The 20,576-nt window shown below is 35.0% G+C and overlaps 1 protein-coding gene, 3 long non-coding RNA genes and 2 pseudogenes across 6 annotated transcripts; 2 read left to right on the top strand and 4 right to left on the bottom strand.

Moving 5' to 3' along the window:
• Positions 1-20,576, top strand: part of LOC146955268 (WAT1-related protein At4g08290-like) — a 48,895-nt pseudogene that overhangs the window by 13,991 nt on the left and 14,328 nt on the right.
• LOC146955272 (endoribonuclease Dicer homolog 2-like) lies at positions 1,456-13,900 on the top strand. The gene is made up of 23 exons (XM_085720904.1): positions 1,456-1,593; positions 1,854-1,944; positions 2,021-2,198; positions 2,328-2,441; positions 2,780-2,914; positions 3,042-3,126; positions 3,254-3,318; positions 3,466-3,606; positions 3,775-3,903; positions 3,991-4,111; positions 8,196-8,295; positions 8,452-8,647; positions 8,728-8,888; positions 9,040-9,258; positions 9,400-9,614; positions 9,753-10,024; positions 10,127-10,524; positions 10,651-10,754; positions 10,900-11,093; positions 11,377-11,586; positions 12,010-12,417; positions 12,890-13,168; positions 13,389-13,900. Exons 2-23 carry the CDS (start codon positions 1,868-1,870, stop codon positions 13,740-13,742), a joined length of 4,155 nt encoding a protein of 1,384 aa, XP_085577030.1. The 5' UTR covers positions 1,456-1,593; positions 1,854-1,867; the 3' UTR covers positions 13,743-13,900.
• LOC146955274 (uncharacterized) lies at positions 4,491-5,534 on the bottom strand. Of its 2 annotated transcripts, XR_015016552.1 has the most exons (3): positions 5,395-5,534; positions 4,880-4,986; positions 4,491-4,746 (listed from the first exon to the last, which is right to left on the bottom strand). It is a non-coding gene; the product is annotated as an uncharacterized LOC146955274 (long non-coding RNA). The 2 variants fall into 2 exon arrangements; XR_015016550.1 differs by lacking the exon at positions 5,395-5,534 and having other exon boundaries at positions 4,880-5,018.
• Positions 5,778-7,778, bottom strand: LOC146955273 (uncharacterized). 2 transcript variants are annotated; one of them, XR_015016553.1, is made up of 4 exons: positions 7,543-7,778; positions 7,370-7,461; positions 6,350-6,438; positions 5,778-5,916 (listed from the first exon to the last, which is right to left on the bottom strand). It is a non-coding gene; the product is annotated as an uncharacterized LOC146955273 (long non-coding RNA). The 2 variants fall into 2 exon arrangements; XR_015016555.1 differs by lacking the exon at positions 5,778-5,916 and adding an exon at positions 6,126-6,252.
• Positions 14,138-15,456, bottom strand: LOC146955271 (uncharacterized). Its single transcript, XR_015016549.1, has 2 exons — positions 14,868-15,456; positions 14,138-14,640 (listed from the first exon to the last, which is right to left on the bottom strand). It is a non-coding gene; the product is annotated as an uncharacterized LOC146955271 (long non-coding RNA).
• On the bottom strand, positions 16,515-18,828 carry LOC146955270 (putative disease resistance RPP13-like protein 1; annotated as a pseudogene).

The raw sequence follows: 20,576 nt of genomic DNA, 5'->3' as shown, positions 1-20,576 counted from the left end.
CTTGATGTAGTTTTTCGACCAGGGAAGATGCTTAATATTTACAACGCTCTAATAGTTCAAGGTCGAGATACTGTTGGCAAAGAAATTAACGTAACTTGTGAAGTACAACAATTATTAGGAAATACAAAGTTAGAGCTGTAGCTATGATTGCTACAGGTGGTCTAAAGAGAGGAATGTATGTGATTGACACGGGAGCTCCCCTAATGTTCCAGTCGGCGGAGCAACCCTAGGTCGAATTTTTCAACGTGCTTGGAGAGCCTATTAATAATTTAGGTCCTTTAGATACTCGCACAATATCTCCTATTCATAGATTCACGCATGCCTTTATACAATTAGATACAAAATTATCCATTTTGGCGCAGGAATTAAAGTAGTAGATATTTTAGCTCCTTATCGTTGTGGCGGAAAAATAGGAATTTTCGGTGGAGCTGGGGTTAGGTAAAACAATATTGATTATGGAATTGATCAATAACATTGCCAAAGCTCATGGAGGTGTATCCGTATTTGGAGTAGGTGACAGTATCATGAGGGAAATGATCTTTATATGGAAATGAAAGAATCCAGAGTAATTAATGAAAAAATATTGCAGAATCAAAAGTGGCTTTAGTCTACGGGTAAAAGAGCTGAACTTTGTTAAAATGCAGAAAGTCGAATAAATGGCATTAAAGTGGCAAAAATTTTCATATTTCTTAATAAAAGTTGTTAGTATAATTAATGTGTCTATTTTGTATGTTAATATTACCAAATTGTCCTTTGTTTGCATATGTATTAAATTTAACTTTTCATATTTCAAGACAAGCTAGTAATATTAATTAGGGGTATGTTTAGAGAAAAAAATAATAAATGCATCTAGTAATTTAAAATGTGTTTATATTTAGAGACAAATTTTTAGTCAAAATGATACTTAGATATAAGGACGAAGTGAGTATTAATTATTAGATTACTTCCATGTGTGGCAATGTAATTTTGGCGGACAAATTTTTGAAGTAGTAGAATGGCGGGATTATTAGAGGCTTAACTATAGGTTATTTTAGTAATTTGGTGCATTAGGGATAGGTAAAAGGGTTGCTTGACCAGAGAAAATTTAAGAATAAGAGAAGAGAAGAGATCAATCATCCGATACGTTAGCCCACATACTTTTTCTTTGAAAGAAAAAAAGTATGTTTTTATATCCATACAAGTTTTTATATACAACCCTCCTACTAGCACGTTTAATACTATTTAAATCATTGTAATTCTATGAGAAAACATAATCAATCATCTCTTTAATGTATTGGATTACATTAAACACAAAGAATTAAAAACAAGAACATTACGTTTTACCAATAAATAGTGTGCGAGTTGTATGTTTTACCAAAATCACTCAATAAACAGTGTGCAAGTTGTATGCTTTACCAAAACCTACCAAGTCCCTACAGAATCACTCAATAAATAGTGTGCAAGTTGTATGTTTTACCAGAACCTAATACCTAGCCGTGTTGTTTTGTTTCTTTGTCCCGTGTCTTTGTCTTTGACTTAGGTCTTTTCATTAGGATTTTTCTTATTCATCTGTATTTTGCTGTGTGGTAGTAACCAACCACTCAACAGGCAAAGGTATGATCTTTTTCAATTTCACTTTCATAGCTTTTGGTTTAGTGTGGTTCTTTAATATATTTAAGATCATCTTGATTGAAGTGGTGTCTGAATCAGTGTTGTGTCTGATCCATGTTGGTGTACATTTGATCGCTTGTATTTTCTTAAATTATTAGGGTTGTCTACAAGTTAGTGTTGTATCTGAAGTCCATGTTATTGTCATTGCTTCATCTATAGAGTAATATTTAGAAAAATTATAATATTTGAGTTGATTAATGTAGGTCCATCAAATACTATGGAAGAAGCTCTGATGGAAATAGATGACTGTTATCAGAAGCAGATCGTGGCTGACACTCTTCCATTTGCTAGAAGGTTAGTTTCTTAAACCTAAACCTTTTCATTGTAATGTTTGCTTGGATTGATGATTTTTTTTTTTTTTTTGGTGTAGCTATCAACTTGAAGCATTGGATAAAGCGATTCGTGAAAATACTATAGTGTACTTGGAGACTGGTTGTGGAAAGACTTTGATAGCCATCATGCTTCTTCGAAGCTACGCTTATCACCTCCGAAAGCCTTCTCCTTACATTGCTGTTTTTTTGGTTCCCAGAGTTGTTTTGGTTTCTCAGGTATTATGCTGCCACTTTCATCTCTTTTACAATAACTTTGCGAATTACAGATGCATTCTCTGATGAATGATTTCTATGTGATGATTGAGAATTCACTGTGCTTGTTGTTTATTTACTTGTGTATTCTAGCAAGCTAAGGCTTTGAGAAATCACACTGATTTGAAAGTTGGAACGTATTCGGGAGAGATGCGTGTTGACTTATGGGATGGAGCTATATGGAAAGAAGAAATGGCGAAACATGAGGTGAGAGTCTTTGCATTTCAATGGCCGCTAGAATACGTCATTGTTATTTTATATTAATATTAATCTGGTTTGCATAACAATAATCTATCTGTTTGAGCCATATATGAAATATTCTTCTAAACTTTATTAGTTTGTACTACGCAGATTCCAGTGAAACAAGAAATAGACAATTTTTTCTTATTAATTTTGTTTATGTCAATGAAATCTTATCTTATATTAAACAAACATATAGCTAATTAACCGACTAATTAATATAGCTCTTTCTGGAATTCATTCCTTTCATGTGGCTTCAATCTCTTGTTGGTAATCACTGCTGGTAATGCTTTTGAATGTACCAGGTGCTTGTTATGACTCCTGCAATATTGCTTTCTTGCTTGAGGCATAGCTTTATGAAACTGAAAATGATAAAGGTTTTAATAATGGATGAATGCCATCATGCTTCGGGTAGACACCCATATGCTTGTATCATGACTGTAAGTGTGTATTTGAACTCATTACCGTAGTATATTTTGATCGCAATATGTTAGTATACACTTATTTCCAGTGACTAAGTGATGAAGACGATTGAAGTCGTGGTTACTTTTGTTTGATTGTGTGCAGGAATTTTATCACCATCAATTAAGATCTGGTATCACCGAGCTTCCTCGAATTTTTGGGATGACTGCATCCCCAATTAAGTCGAAAGGTATAAAAGCCTATAGAAAGTTTCTATTCATTTATTTGCTTTGTTAGTTCTTTCCAGCTTATTTATCAGTGTCAGTTATTCTCTCAAGTTCTATTTCATTTATCTTCACTTTTATTTTTTGATACAGCGGCAAATTCTAAGTCGACCTTGTCGAAAAATATTCGGCAACTAATGACTTTAATGAATTCAAAGGTTGTTTTTACTTTCATTTTCTTTATGTACAATTTTTCTTACTTTATTACTTTATTCTTTATACGTGTTTATTGTGTTCAGTGGCAATAATTTATCCCCCTTATCTTCTCGGTGAATTTCTCTGATATTTTGTTTTCTGAATCGAAGGTTTATACATGTGTGAGTGATGCTGTCATCTCCAAATTCATACCGACATCAACCCCAAAATTCCAGTTTTTCGATGAAAATGTAATTTCATATGCGCTATTTGAAGAATTAGCCAATAAACTCAGCAGTTTAAAACAACAGGTGTGTACATATGCAAATGATTGTTTACATTGATATTAGACTAAAGTTTCTTTACATGTTTTGTCATCCATTCTTAAATTTTGTTACTGATTCCAAACTATATTAGTGCGTGTTTTAGTCCAATCATAGTTGATTATTAACTTGAAATGGCTCTAATTTGTTCTTCAGCACGAGCTTATCGTCACAAATTCAAATTTCATAAAGTCAACTGTTGACTCTGCACACAAGAAAATAGCAAGGATTTATACTCACTCAATGTTTTGCTTGGATGAGCTTGGTATTTGGTTGGCTTTGAAGGTTCTTGCCCTTCTGCTGCTGTGATTTTTTGGCTCTATTTTACGTTCGTGTTTGCATAATTGACATCAACTTTGTTTTACGTGATAGGCTGCAGAGTCTTTATCATCCATTGGAATTGAAACTTTCTTATGGGGCAACTCGGGTGATCAAATTGTGAAAGATTTTTGCTCGTCCGCTATTCTGACACTGCAACGTTACCTACCATCTGGTAATAATTCTACAATCTTGAGAAAATACATGCACTACAAGAAAAACTGCATTTTGCGACTTTTAAAATGGCAGATTGCGACTGTTAGAAGGGTCGCAAATGTACAATTGCGACCCTTCCACAACAGTCACGGATGTTGGGGTCGCAACAGTCATTTGCGACCCTTCGCAGAACAGCCACTCCAACTGCCGCAACAGGTGCTGCGACAGTTGTCAACCGTCGCAAAGGAGCGCTTTAATTTAATTTAAAAGGGCTTGCGACCCTTCAAAACAGTCGCAGATGTTAAGTTTTTTTAAAAAAAAATAAAGGCTTGCGACCCTTCACCAACGGTCGCAAATGTTAATTTTTTTTTAAAAAAAAATAAAATTGAATGGGACAGTTTTTGTTGCCAATTTAAATAAATATATAACAAAAAATATCTAAATCCCATATATATAATTCTTTCAAAACAATAAATAAAATACAAATCTAAATCAAAACAATAAATCCAAATCCAAACAATAAATAAAATACATAGTATTTTGAACAAAAGAAAATCTCATCCAAATCCCTCATTTGCTTCATGAATCGCAAGCAGTAACCTCTCTTCCAAATGTTGTTTAGATGGATACTCCGGCAAATCTAATTGATTGAAACTGCATAAAGAACAATAGATGTCAATTCAACTCACATAACAAATGATTCATCACGAGATGTAATATAGCCAAAACTTGACCCGAAAATTATGTCGATAGAATATATAACCAACTGAAAGTAGAGAAATGGTACCATGTATGAGCAGAAGGCAAGTGATCAGAACTTCCATATGCCTTGTGTATTTGAAACTTTTGAGCACCTGAAATTCCTTGAAGTGCGCTAAAACCCTCTAGAGGCACCTGAAACATTGGAAGCAAAAATCGGACCCATTAATCGTACATTACATGTTCACAGCTCCAAGTCCAGCTCCAAGTCTTCAATACAATGAACCAACATTATTCAATCTTTTAAAATACGAGAGAAAGCCAGAGTATTGGAATAGAATGCAAACTGAACACATACTCTTGCTTATGTTCACAACCATGTGACACATACACCAAAACTCTCGACCATTTGGAAGAAAGTAAACAGAAAAACTGGTGTAACAGAATGTAGCTAGCATTTAACTTATTCACATCTTATACATCCGAACTCCAAATAAAAGTATTTCCAATATGAAGGATAATTTCTCAACATAGAAAATCACTAAATTTTGGGACACTGCCAATAAAAGATCAAAATGTTTAAAGCTCTGAAAGAAATATAACTTGGAAGTGCCTGTCACAAACTGCAACAGCCTAGCCTTGTCCTCTTTGCTGAAACCTTGAACAACCTCCCAAAACCATTGAATCACCAGGGAAGCAGCACTATATCCAGAATATTCTGTATTTGCTCTCAAGTCATCCACTGAAATAAAATGTATAACCGAGTGTTAAAATTTCTTTTCTAGGAATTAAAAACTTGTAAAAATAACCAGCATCAATCAAATGAGCTAGAATAGAATGACATCAACAAAGGAAAATGAAAAAAAAAAACGAAAGAAACTCAATAAAGATTAGGTAAAATCAACTCCCTTGAGTCAGTCGTTCCGAAGCCCTTTACCTCAACCGGGTAAAGATTAGGTAAAATCAAGGTAAAATCAACTTCTTAGGGGAGGTGATTGTGTTACCACTTCAAGCTCTCTCCCACCACCATGAGTCAGTCGTTCCGAAGCCCTTTACCTCAACCGTTGCTTGAACTTCAATATTACACATGCTTTAGTAGTTGTTGTAGAATCAACTCCCTTGCAACTAATAATAAAAAAAAAATAAGGAATACGAATGAAGAAAAACAATCAAATAAGCAAATGAAGACATATAGGTCTGGAAATTGGCTCTTTCCTAATCACCAATAACACAAGTTTATAACTATGCAAATAGTTTTGATGAAGTTGATCTTGAAGACTCTAAAAATCTAGAACAAAAGGTTCAAGTGACATACCTAGAGTCTTATTGTTACACTTGGCTACATGCCTACTGGTTTTTGAGGTTCACCATTTGGAATAGGTACATTAACATGGACATTTCACAAGGGTTAACCTTGTTCCAAAACACACTATGCAATAATTGATGCACTTGTATAGAAAGCTAGAAACCACCAAATTCATGAGATACATATAATCAAGAGGTCAAAAAACAATGTATTTTTCAAAATCAAATAAAATTACAAAACAAAAGCACCTACTTAGTTTCATTTGCGTCAGTTTTCTCTTTTGTGTATAATCTGCCTTTTGTGATCCTCCATCCATGTCCATAATAAGTAAGTTTGTCAATCTAAACAAATAAAAATGGATAACAGAACAAAAAATGAGCAAAAGAATATGAAGACAAAAAAAGAAGAGAAAAAAGAGTTAAATGAGTGAAATTGAAATCCCATAGAATATGGATCCTTCCTTTAATATTAATGCAGATGTTTTCATAACTGCAGTCATGCTATCAAGACCAAAAGGAAACTTAAGAGTCCCATGGTAACTAATGTGTTTTTTTTTCCAATCTTGTTTTAATAAAATCCTAACCAAACACATTGTAAACATAAAATCAATTTCAATAAGTAAAAGGTCATGTGTAGCATTTAATTATCTCGATAGCAAGGAATCTTTAAGCACATAAAAATCAAAGGGTAGTAATTTTTCGAAAATAAAATATGTACCAGCAATTTCCCGTATCACTAAGAATTAAGCACTCTCAAATGAACAGCCCCAAACAAAAATAAAAAATCTTAATCCTTCATGAGGCAAAGAACACAACAGAATTCAACAATAAATGGCAAGACCCAAAAACATAAATAAAATTACAGTTCATATGAACTAGATGGTATTTAACATCTTCAAACCTGCCAGGACAGCCAACAATGTCTTAGAATAACGGCTATTGCTCAAATAAGCAAAAACAAGTAAAAAAAAACACAAACTAGAGCATTATTAATCAGAGAATCAATGAGTAAAATCTTAAGTAGATCATTATAATATATAGCCTATGTAGCACAAACTCATAGACGGACACCGGAAACACTATTAATAAATTGTGAAAAATGACATAAATCAATGTAATCATATGTGTCCGAGACTCACCTAATCAGATAATTATATGTGCATCATAGAGTAAAGCATACTATAGGGTCAACAAAAATCCCCTTTCTATTCAAGTAATTTCCTGATTCTTTCCATACCAAAAACAAATGTTGAAATAAATAAATAAATTTTACCTTGAATATGTAAAGTAGGACAACTGAATAACTACAAAAGACTGGCAAAACCGGCGAATGAAACCCATTTGCACAGAACAGAGATCGCAAAGCTGAAATAAGAAATTACAAAGTTAAAAAGTCAAGAAATGAACAAGAAAATCACTCAACGCAAAAGAAATTAAGAAACTAACCAGATGTTCTGCGACTAAGAGTGATATTCGTGGGTAAAACGAACGGATGGGTAGTAATATGCGAGGGATGTGACAGCGATTGAGAGTGAGATTGTGGGAACTGAGATTCTGCTATTGAGTGAGATTGTGGGAATTGAGATGAATGAACGATTGAGTGTGGGTGGTGAAATCGACATAACAGGTGGTGAATAGCTCGGTCCTCGGTGGTGAGCGATGGTGAGAGTGAGATTGAGGGTGAGAGTGATGGATATTTAGGAGTTCAGATCGGGAGAAGTGAGAATGAGGGAGAGATTGATGGTGAGAGTGAGAATGAGGGTGAGAATAAAATTGAGATTAGGGTTTTGAGTTGTGGGAGGGAGATACTGGGAAAGCGGTAGTGATAAGAATATTTGAGGAAAACTGATTTTTTTTTTTGTTTTTGAGGAGAGCCATAATTCCTTTTGGTAACGCGTTGTAACTTTTTAGATTAAAATATGCGGCTGTTGACCACAAATGTCGCAACAACTGTCGCAAATGTGCACTTTGCGACATTTTTGAACCAAGGGTCGCAGAGTAAGTGTCGCAAAATGTTAAATTTCTTGTAGTGATGATATTTCAATTTAATCTTTTGTTTGCATTCTTTTATTAATTCTAGAAAGTGTCTTCTTAATCAGATCCTCAGTGGACTATTGGTGACAATATGAATTCCGATATGGAAAGGGGGCTATTGACCTCCAAAGTGTGTTGTCTTATGGACTGTCTACTTGAGTACAGGTTATCATAAACAGATTCTTTCAAAAAATATTTTATATCATGTATCATAAATAGATCTTGCAGTAATGTTTTTATCTTTTCCATGCTCACATCAATAGTTTTTGTTTTCATCTCATTTTGATTATTATTATTAAATCTGTTTTACTGAAATTACAGGAGTTTTACAGAAATGAGATGCATAGTTTTTGTGGAAAGGGTCATTACAGCTATTGTCCTTGAGATTCTTTTGAACACTTTGCTTCCGAAATACAATAGCTGGACGGCTAAATTCATTGCAGGAAACGGTAGTAAATTACAAAACCAAACAAGGAAAAATCAAAATCAAATTGTGGAAGATTTCCGTATGGGATTGGTATGCTACTTTCTTGTATAATCCACTGTATTGTAATAAGCAAATGCAGTTACTTATTAAGGAAACATTTTAATCTATAGGTCAACGTCATTGTTGCGACATCAATTCTTGAGGAGGGTTTAGATGTTCAAAGTTGCAATTTGGTTATTAGATTTGACCCATCTCCCACCGTGTGCAGTTTTGTACAGTCCCGTGGCCGTGCCAGAATGCAAAATTCAGATTATATATTGATGGTTAAGAGGTAATTATTGTGATTTCAATTTACTATAGTACCACTTAGGAAAGTTCTATTTAGCCTGATGCAAGAGACAAAGTTATAATATCAAATCTATATGTTCATTGTTTTGAGGTAAGCATACCTAAAACTTCTATATTTTGTTCCAAAATTACAGTGGGGATTCAGTTACACGTTCTCGATTAGAGAAATACCTTGATGGTGTGGAAATGATGAGGAAGGAGTCCTTGCATCATTCTTCCCTTCCATGTGAAAGTCTGGAAAGTGATCAATTTAATGAGCAAGCTTACCGTGTTGCAAGCACTGAAGCTGTTGTCAATCTTAGTTCTAGCATTACTTTGATATACTTGTACTGCTCACGACTTCCAGCAGATGGGTTCGTTTATTGCTACCCTTATTCCATTTTTTCTCCGTTTAATGAACCTTAAGATTTGTTTTCTTTTGCATTAATCTGATCCTTTTAATTTATTTATTTTTATCTCGTTCATCATTCATCCCATTTTGTCTAAACTCCCAGGTACTTTAAACCGACTCCAAGGTGGGACAAACAGACTGGAACGTTGTATCTTCCTAAGAGTTGTCCTCTACAAGCTATTAATGTACAAGGTGACTCAAAGTTCTTAAAAAATATTGCATGTCTTGAAGCATGCAAACGACTTCATATGACTGGAGCTTTGACAGATAATCTTGTTCCTTCTATAGTCGTTGAAGAAGCAGAGGTGGAGGACTTTGGTAACTTCATGCTTTCTATTCATTTTTCATTTTATTATTATTGCCTTTAAATTTTTAATATTACGTGAATGTAAGTTTCTATTTAACCATATACTAATTCTATAAATGGCATCGACGCAAAAAAAAAAAATCTTACAGGGAATGAACCATATGATGTGGATCAACCAAGTTATGTACCACTTGAATTGGTGAATCGTATGCCAAACAATAGTAACACAATATACTATTGTTATTTAATAGAGCTAAAACAAAATTTTAGCTACGATATCACTGTGCAAGACATTTTTCTTGCAACTAGAGTCAAGCTTGATCTAGAAACTGAATGCATGCAATTTGACATGTGTTTCGATAGAGGTAGCTTGTCTGTAAACTTGAGATACAAAGGATCCATTAATCTCTCTCCGGATCAGGTATCTCTCTATTACTCCTTTAATTGTTTTTTTTAATTGCATCTGACATATTCGCAAGTGTTGGAAAAGTCAAAACAATTATGGTTTGTTTTCATTTTCCAGGTTCTTTTGTGTAAAAGATTCCAAGTTAATGTCCTTGGAATTCTTATGAACCATAATAAAACAGATATGGAAACTGTTTCCGACAAATTCTGTTTGGAAGATGATCTTGAGTTTGATTATCTTCTGCTGCCATCAATTGCTATAGAGGAAACACCATCTGTTGATTGGATAACTATTAATTCCATACATCCATCTATAGTTAAGTGTCTGCATCATGACGCAAATATATGCACTGAAAAGGGTTTAGTTTGCCCTTGCATATTGCGAAATGCTTTGATTTGTACTCCTCATAATGGCCGTACCTACATCACCACTGGTATAATGGAATTGGATGGAAATTCAGCTCTGGAAGTAGGGGATGGTGAAGTGACCACGTACAAGAATTACTTTGGACAAAAGTAAGTAATTTTTTGTGGTAGATGTTCAGGGTCAAGTTAATCTATCAGCTCTAGTGCCTTATATATTATGCGGTTAATTTATCTATTTTAGGGCATTATTCTAATTTATCCTTTTCTGAGTTTCAGACATGGCATTCAATTGCGTTTTGAGCATCAACGCCTACTTAAGGCAAGACACGTTTTTCCAGTAAAAAATTATTGTCACGGATATAGGCAATCGAAGGACAGAGGTTTGAGCTTTAAATTTTTTACTTTGTTTTTTGCGGTACCTTGATCTTTTCTTAGTGAGTACCATGCAAACATTTGGACTTTGGTGTTCATAAAAGCACGCAATAATGTGTAATCTGATATTAATCGTGTGTTTTTCTTTTTCAGATGTGAGCAAGACCTTTGTTGAGTTACCTCCTGAACTTTGCTCTATAATCATGTCACCAATATCAGTCAGAACTCTTTATTCATTTTCATTTATTCCATCGATCATGCATAGACTTGAGTCATTGCTTGTAGCTTTGAACTTTAAAAAGATGCATTTGAATCATTGCCCTCAGAACGGTATTCAAACATTCAAGGTGGGCTAGTTTTTCTTCTTTCCAGAATTAAGAATTCTGTATCTATTGGTTTTTTCCTTAATAGGTAATAAGTTTAGAAAAACAGTTTATTTTTTATTGTATGTTTCTCGTATAATAATTTATTAATAATGAAAGTAGTTTTGAAACAAAGTTGTACTTGAAAACGGTAAGACTCCGAATAATGAATGTAAAGAGTTCCTTTTGGAACTTTCTCCTCTTGCTTTTTTTGGTTAGTACATTTTAAAGATATTTGCACTGATGGTATCTGCATTTTGCATTTTAGGTCTTGGAAGCAATGACCACAAAATCATGCAAGGAGACCTTTCATTACGAGTCTCTGGAGACTCTAGGAGATTCTTTTTTAAAATATGCTGTTAGTCAACAGCTTTTTAATATGTATGAAAATCATCACGAGGGTCTTCTTAGTGTGAAGAGGGAGAAGATCATTTGTAACGCTGCCCTCTGTAAGTTAGGTTGCAGTTCTATACTTCCGGTATTCTTTCTCTCCCTCTCTTTTTAATAGATTAGTCTTTAATCTTGTATGCTTACATCTCTTATGAAGCTGTCTTTCAACTGATTTCTTAATTAGTTGATATTGTGTTTTTAGAAGTTTGCAGAAGATCGGAGTTATTATAATTTTGATCCTATAATATGCTTCTAACTTGGCTGATTATTATGTCGGTATCAATTTTTTTATTTTCAGTTTTTTGCTTTCTCGAAGCACTGAAGATCAAAACAAAAAGTGTACAATACTCACTATTTACCGTAATAAGTATTATGTTCTCAAAACAGTAATGCTTATAAATATTGATTATGTTGTATTGTTTGGCTTTTCATTTTGCGTTATTATTTTGAAACTGTAATTGCAGATAATACATTAATTTTGTTGTTGATTATATATTCCTCTGAGTTGCAGGGCTTCATACGGAATGAGCCTTTTGATCCTAAGACCTGGATCATTCCTGGAGTTAAATCAAGATGTTTTAAATTAGAAGAGACAATTTTCAAGGGGACAAAAATATATACTCGTGGAAATAGAAAATTGAAACGGAAAGTTGTTGCTGATGTTGTCGAAGCACTAATTGGTGCATTCCTTAGCACTGGCAGTGAGATGGCTGCATTGTTGTTTATGGATTGGGTTGGTATCAAAGTGAATCTTAATATTACACCCTATGAGAGGCAAGTCAATGCTTGTCCAGATAATCTAGTTAATGTCAGCTATCTAGAATCCCTCTTGAAGTACTCGTTTAGGGACCGTTCCCTATTAGTAGAAGCTATGACACACGGTTCTTACATGCTGCCTGACGTACCAAGATGCTATCAGGTACTTATTGTTGGTATTTACTCTTCATATAGAAACCAGATATTATCAATGTAAGGCGGAATTTTCTTGGACTCCATATTGATTAGCTTATCTTTTGTGAAGTCTTGATGAACCTAATTTATAAATATTACTAATTCACAATCTTCTTCACGATCAATTATATTTTCCTCTTAGGGTCTGTTTGGAGTGGTTTATATGAGCATATCTACTAGCACAAGCACTTTTTATACTGTTTGGCAGAGCTTATGAAAACAACATATGGCATGTTCATAGGTTGTTTTCAGCTTACTTGCATTAGCTCTGCAGGATAGCTTATGAAGATGATTTAACTTGATTGTTACATAAATAGTTTATTAAGCTGTTTATCCGAACAATACCTTATCCTTTTCTTTTGACAAATCAATACCTTATTCTTGTTACATGTGTTTTGCTTTTGCCTAATTTTTTAAATGATATATTCCTTTCCCTGCAGCGACTTGAATACTTAGGAGACTCGGTGTTGGATTATCTCATTACTACACATTTGTATAATGAATATCCTGGCATGACACCTGGGCAGTTAACTGATATGCGGTCAGCTTCTGTGAACAATGATTGTTATGCAATGTCTGCCGTCAAGGTTCAACTGCATAAACATGTACTCCATGCCTCCCAGGAGTTACATAAACATATTGAAGCTACCCTTGATAAATTTGATGAACGGTCTTCATCACAAACTTTTGGATGGGAGTCCGAGGCTTCATTCCCCAAGGTTAGTTTGTTGAAATCTAGGAATAACGCTATTACTGTCATAGTACTGTTTGAGCAGAGAAAACTCGTGTCGGTGTCAATGTCGTGTGGTTTTCATAGTATGCTTTGTCTACTTTAGGGTCATTAGTTCTATTTGAACATAATATAAAGATGTAAATGTTGTTAGTGCATTTTTCTATGTTGTGAATCTGATGATCTAAGATTGTTCCTATTATTTCCAGGTACTTGGAGACATCATAGAGTCTCTAGCTGGTGCTATATTTGTTGATTCAGGATACAACAAGGAGGTTGTGTGGCAAAGCATAAGACCTCTTTTGAAACCCCTTGTGACACCTGATACATTAACGATCCATCCGATCAGAGAACTAACTGAACTGTGTCAGAAAATGAATTATACTATGGAGAAGAACTTGTCCAGGAACGACGGCGTTACTAGCTGTAGAATTGAGGTGATTGCAGATGGTGTAATTCATCAATACGAGTACAAAGGTTCTGCTGACAAGAAAACAGCTACAAGACTAGCCTGCAAGGGAGTTTTGAATTCCTTGCAGTTGAAGGAAACGCAAGATCAGTGATATACTTGACTTGTGGAATTGTAAAAACACAAGGCTGTAATATTTTAGCTGTGGTATTAGGCTTTCTCCTTTCTATGCGCATCATCTCTTTTTGTGCTGACATTTGTGATTGTGAATACATGTCGAATCAATTTATACATGAGTTTGAGATTCAATTATTTGATAAGAAAATTAAATTTTCAATTTAGTATATTACTATATATTCAAGAGTTTTAGGTGCAGTATGTTCTTGATGAACTAAAGAGGAGGAGGCATTGAAGAAAAGAATATCAAAGATTTCATAGGATAAATTTGAAGAAAACAATATGTGGAACATATCTATCATAAATTAATGGTTTAACCTTAATAAACAAATCCAGAATATTAATATTAACTCAACATATGCATTCACAGTGTGATCAAATCAAGAAAGATAATAGCTTTTAATTTGTGAAAAATGGTTACTATATATCTAATATCTAACTAATTATATTTCCACGACAATTCTAAGATGCAAAGTGAACCGACGAGCATCGGAAGGTCCAACTCCATTAGCAAGATCAGAACCAAATAATCTCTCATCGAAATCGAACAATTCATGAACTTCTGACACGAGCTTCAGTGCTAGTTCCTCAAGTGAATCAGAGGGAAAGTCATGGTGGAACAAGATAGCCAGAGACCAATCTTGACCCTCTTGGAAGAACCTTTTGCAGCTCACTTCTTGATAATTGTGGATTAACGTTTTAAGATGTGTAACTGATTTTGAATCAACTGAATGCGAGAGAACATCAATTTGAAAATTTAACTGATTGGTGGGCATGAGCTTGGGGCGTTGCACCTCTAGATTGTATTCATTCTTCAAAGATATTCGTATTGCTCTTGATATTATCAGATAATCCATAATAGCAACGTGCTGGTTCTAAACATTGTAAATAAAATATAAGACTGATAAGATATGTGTATATGTATGATGAATAAAATATAAAACTATTTACAATTTTACAAATCAAAATAATGTTTTTAATGCCTTAAATTCTTCATGCTTGAATTCTTATCAAAGTTTAATTTAAATAATGGTTGCGATAACCACCATAATCACAAAGCATATACTATCTTTGTTAAGATTCTATTTCTGATGAAACATACCTGATTGAGCAGAGAAGGAGGAAGGCATGATTGTTTCTTTTCTTCTTAAAGCTGAACTTTTTATCTCTTTGGAGTTGTTTTGTTGTGCACTTTTTTCATATGGATTCAAGCTTATTTATAGATAATGAGGTTAGGGTTCTTTTTGAGGCTGCTTTATGGACATGAAAATAATTTGTTGGGATTTTTTCGGCTAGAATAATTAGTTTAGATTTGAATTCAATGTATCTTTTCACCACACAAGAGCCGAAACCTTCTCCAATTTCATGGACAGCTGCAGTTTGATTAATCTTACTGCAGTTGGAGGCCGTTTCACCTGGCATCGCAACAATAATGGCCTCAAAATTCTTTCCAAAAAGCTTGATAGAGAGGTCTAGCTAATGTTGCTTGGCTCCTTGACTTTCCTGAAGCCTTTGTGGAAGTGCTCTGTAGACGGCATTCTGATCATAATCCTCTCCTCCGCTTTGGTGGCCTACCCCTTGCCAGAGGGCCTAGACCTTTCCGTTTTGAAGCCACTTCGATCGATCACAACAATTATGAAGAATTGGTGCATAAAGCTTGGCAGTCCTCTAAACACAATATTACCACGGTCCTAGACAAGGTTAGAAGCAACTCCATCAATTTCAAATATGATGTCTTTGGGAATAAGTAATTTTGCATGTCAAAAAAAATAACATGATATAATTAAAAAAGAATTTGATAGTTGAGAGTTAAGACCATACATGTAAAATATGAGTAAGAATGTGACTCTAAGAAGACTGGTGAGGTGGCTAAGTAGTTGAATATTCTCTTTTTAGAAAATGATCATACACTTAATAAAACCAATTTTCGCACTTCCTATTGGCGATGCCATGTAGCAACCTAATCTAAAAAAGTCCAACTATTATTGTGTTACCTTAACAGTTTTATAAGGAAAAGCTGTAAGATGCTTTGCCACACATCAGTTAGAACTCTTTCCTGGTATATAAGAAGAACATAACTCTAATAGTGGAAATAACCAGCATCATTGGCAAAGGAACAATAAAAACTTAAATAAAATTGAGACAAATCTACATAGAATGACAGCAAACTCAATCACAGAGATTGGAAAGTTTGTTGGCCTTCATGACCAATCCAATTCAGCTTCAACCAACAAACAAACACAATTAGAGAACTCTGCTTAAAGGTGGCATCTTTTTGGGCTGGTGCAAGTAGAAAAAGAAGAATAAAATATCAATATTTGTGGAAATGCAAAAAATGATATTTACTACACTAATAGATTAGAGAAGAACCTTAACGACATTACAAAGTTTGATACATCCAATGCATTTAAACCAACTCATTAAAATATATATGAAGTCATATAGACAAAAAGAGCACCTTTTACATATTTTGAGTCAGTTGATATTTCTCCTTTTCATCTGTTCATCCTCAGTAAAACATTTACTGGACTTGGTTGCAGGTCGGGCATGCGAATTTGTCTTCTCGCAACAACAAGATTGGGCAGAAGCAGGGGTGAAACAGAAGATAGTTCTATAATTAAAAAAGAGTGTTAGTATTATTGTATTGTATTTTGATGTTACTATTGAAATTAACAATATTAATTGATGCTGACATGAATACATGATAACAAAGAAACAAAAAATAGGAATTTCAGTGACTAACCACGATAAGAAACTCATGTGATCAATTCATCATCAATAATTATGGCAGGTATGTGAGCAATCTTACTCCACTCTTTCCCTCGCTTCCTCCGCAAAATTGCTTTGAGCAATGGGCAGCGAGTCATATTTAGTACCAAAAGAGAGGAAGGAAATCCTTTTTTTGGCAATGACTTGAGTTTTGGAGCGTTAACAATCTCAAGGTTTTGGAGAGAAGTGAGATGTTGAAGCCACATCCCATCAATGCTTATATTATTAAGACCACTGATGCATAGTGTCAGCGTGTTCACCGTAGCATTGCCATTAATTCGCAACACTGAAAGACAAGTGAGATGTTCCCAAGTTGGCTCGGTATTCCACATAATCCCTCCAAGAGAGCCAATAGTCAGTTCCCGCAAACTGATAGGCAAATCATCTACGACAAAAGATTGAAGATTTGGCATATCATCAATTTCCATTTCTTGAAGGTCAGTTAGACTATTCATTGCTTCTGGTAGTGACTGAAGCTGCTGACACTTCCACACAACAAAATGAATGAGGTCTGGAGTGTGCAATCCGCCTAGGGGAAATGAATTCAGTTCATTACAATCCTATATTTTGATGCTTCTAAGAAATGAGAGACTCTTTTGCGACCCGTCTTCTGCAATTAGTATCCATTTCAGATTTTTACAACCCTCAATAAACAGATTCTTGAGGACAGGGAGAGCTCCCAAGGTAAATGATATCATTGAATTACAGCTATAAGATATTTTCAATTCTTCAAGCGACGTGAAATTGTGCAAGTATTCACGAGGAAGGAACTCTAGATTCTCACAATTACTGATTATAAGCGATTTCAAGGTTTTTGGTAGACAGACTGTTGTTAAAGACATTGGAGATGGAATGACGTCTATTGTCAACTCTCGAATAGAATTTAGAGGGGACAACGGTTGCCTGAATACATGATCTGATGATGACATTGATTGAATCAATAGAGGACATTCTCTTAACTCAAGTTTAGTTAAGGAAGGAAATTTTTCAGGTATGTTTCCTACTCTAAGTTTCGGGCACTTACGTAGTGACAAAGTTTTTAGACAAGGAAACTCCTTAGCCGTACCTCCAATCAGGTTCCACTCCTCCCACTCTTGCATATTCTGAAATTGCAGAGTCTCCAATGAGGGAAATGGTTGAAATGAAGGAGAACTATCACTTCCATAGATCTCAGTATCAATTGTCTGTACTGATTGCATCCCTTCAATAATGAGTTCTTTCAGATTACCCAATCGTCCAAGGGATGGAAGCCATAAACAATCATCACAATTCGAGATCCTCAAATACACCATGTTGGTAAATAAAAAACAACCCTACCAATTTGGAAAACTGATTCCACCAAAGCCTTTGATGGTGAGATGCTTCAAATTTGTTGAGGGGTGCAAATGTTCAAGTACAACACTTTGAATTTGTGAATCTGAAAAAATACTACCACAATCCCATTGCAAAGCCAACTCGTCTATTCGCTCTTTCATCTTCATATTGGCTTGAACCGCTTCAGAGTCATTGACATTTTGCAATTGTGAGATGGAAAGCTTCCCATGTAGATGGGGAAATTTTCCCGGCTCTGCAACCTTCAGTCCACCATTATGTTTGCTGACAACAAAATCAGACAAAGTTTGGAGATTTTCTAGTTTGGCTATATGTATGGGCATCTCTCTCAAAGCAGTGTCACTAACGTCAAGGTGACGTAGATTAACCAATTTCCCCATGTCCTCCGGCAACTTAGTGAGCCTTTTACAACCAGACATTAACAAGAATTGCAGATTGTAAAGTTTGCATATTTCAGAAGGCAACGTTTCAATCTCAGTGTGAGAAAGATTTAAGTACCGCAGGTATAACAAATTTCCAATAGAGTTGGGAACCGCAGTGATACTCTTGTAGTTTGACAAAGTCAGCATGCATAATCGTTTAAATGTTGGCACCAAGTCATGTATTACCTTGTTCGATAACAAACAAAAAGGTTGTGGTTTCTGTATTTGTAATGCAAGAAAGGTACGTAAACCATATAATCCATACAATTTATCAAATTTATTAAATGAGTCATACATTCCTCTATTGTATGAGAGTCTAAGGTAGTCAAACCTGATGGGATATTGAGATGAAGAATTTGTAGCTAAATCATGGATGATGTTATGCATTTGAAAGCTATCTTTGTCATAACCAATCGATCGTTGTTGTATCAACGACCTTGACACTAGCTCATCAAAGTATTCTTCTCCAACTTTTTCCATACTTTTCTGACCTGTTGATGATTCTACCAAGTCTTCTGCAATCCACAACTGAACTACCATTTTCTTTTCTAAGATGGACTTCTTCGGAAAAGTTGAACAATATGCAAAGCATAGTTTTAAAGGAGCCTTATTTTAATATTTCAAGAATAAATAGAATAGAATTCGAAAGATAACTGTAGCTCAATTGAAGAGCAGCTTGCACCTTATCATCTTTCAATTCCCAAATGTTACTTTCTAGCACATAATTCCAATAATTAGGGGAAATATTGGTGTGAAGAAGAGTCCCAAGTGACACTGCAATTAATGGTAATCCACCACATATTTTTGAAATCTCGCTGCCAATTTCTTCTAGATTGGAATGTTGTTGGTAGTTACATACTCCAAATGCATGATTTGCAATTAAAGACCAGCAACTTTCACATTCAAGAGGTCTTAAATAGTGGACATAAACAAAATATTGCATGGATATTTCAACTCTTTCATCTCGTGTTGTAACAATGATCCTACTTCCCATTTCCGCGGCATTAAAGATATCCATCAGATATATCCAATTGACAGATTGTGCACCCGACAAGTTATCCAATACAAGCAAAATATTTGGGTAAAAGGCTGGTACAACCTCTGTTGTCAATAGCGGTCTAACGCGGCGCGATCGCGGCGCGGAGCGGCTGAAAACAGCCTAGCGCGTCAGAACGCGACCGAGTCGCGCGTTAGGCAAAAGCGGAACAAAAGCGGGTCAACGCGGGCAAAAGCGGGTCAATGCGGGTCAACGCGGGCAAAAAGCGGGTCAACAAAAAAATCTCATCAGAAACCACAAAATCTCATCTCTGTTCTCTGTTAATCATCCTTTTTTTTACAGTCAAAATGAAGAAGAGAGGGAAGAAGTGAAAGATTGATTGGAGATCTAGAGATCTAGGAATTAATATGATCAAGATGAAGTATAAATGTGAATGCAAAATAAAATTTTCTCATCTATATTAATACTAAATATATTTTTTTCATACTTTTTTAGTCCTTAATTAATAATATAATATTTAGTTTTAGTGTCCGCGTCATGTAAAAGCGCCCGCGTCGCGCCCGCTTACCGCGCCGCGTCAATTTTTGGGGTGGCCGCGCCGCGCCGCGTTTTCGCTTTGACAACTATGGGTACAACAATAGATTCAAAAATCCTGGAAATATTAAAATCTTTTGAGCTGATATCTGGCCACAGTTTTAACTCAAATTTGTCATCTACTTCAGGGTCATTGTGGTGATTCGTTTCTCTTGAGCATTCTGAAGTACAGTTTGAAGTTTCGCCAAAATTGACTTCAGTTTTTCCAAGAGTGAAGCAACAAGCTTGGTGGTCTGGAAGTTGACCACGAGCTCACTATAAAGAGTCTTGTCTAACAACACCTTCGCAGAAGTTGAGAGTGCGAGGAGTGTTTCGCCCTCACTAGTGGCCATTAGTTTGTAAGAAGAACAACCTTTTATTTTTCAGGATGGTTCAACTAAGAAGAATGCGTGAAGTAAATCAGGAAGCAGTTTTTCTTGCATTAGGCTCCAAAACTTTCACATGCAGCTTTGTGATAGTTGATTTCTTGAGTTGTTAGTGAAATATTTTGTATAGCTATAGCCAAGTATTTATGAATATGAATATGAGGTTGATTTTACTATGTACCCTGTGTAATATACATTAGGATGTGGTCATCAAATTAGAAAACTTCATCGTTATTTCATAGGTACACCTCATTCAGCACATTGGGAATGGTTTCAAGAAACTGGTAAACAAATCAGAAAACTATAAATGGAAAGACACCATCGATTACTCC

Source organism: Medicago sativa, chromosome 1 (assembly GCF_051527215.1).
Source record: "Medicago sativa cultivar Bolivia chromosome 1, Bolivia_mono, whole genome shotgun sequence".
Taxonomy (NCBI): domain Eukaryota; kingdom Viridiplantae; phylum Streptophyta; class Magnoliopsida; order Fabales; family Fabaceae; genus Medicago; species Medicago sativa.
This window is presented reverse-complemented; position numbering and strand designations above follow the sequence as displayed.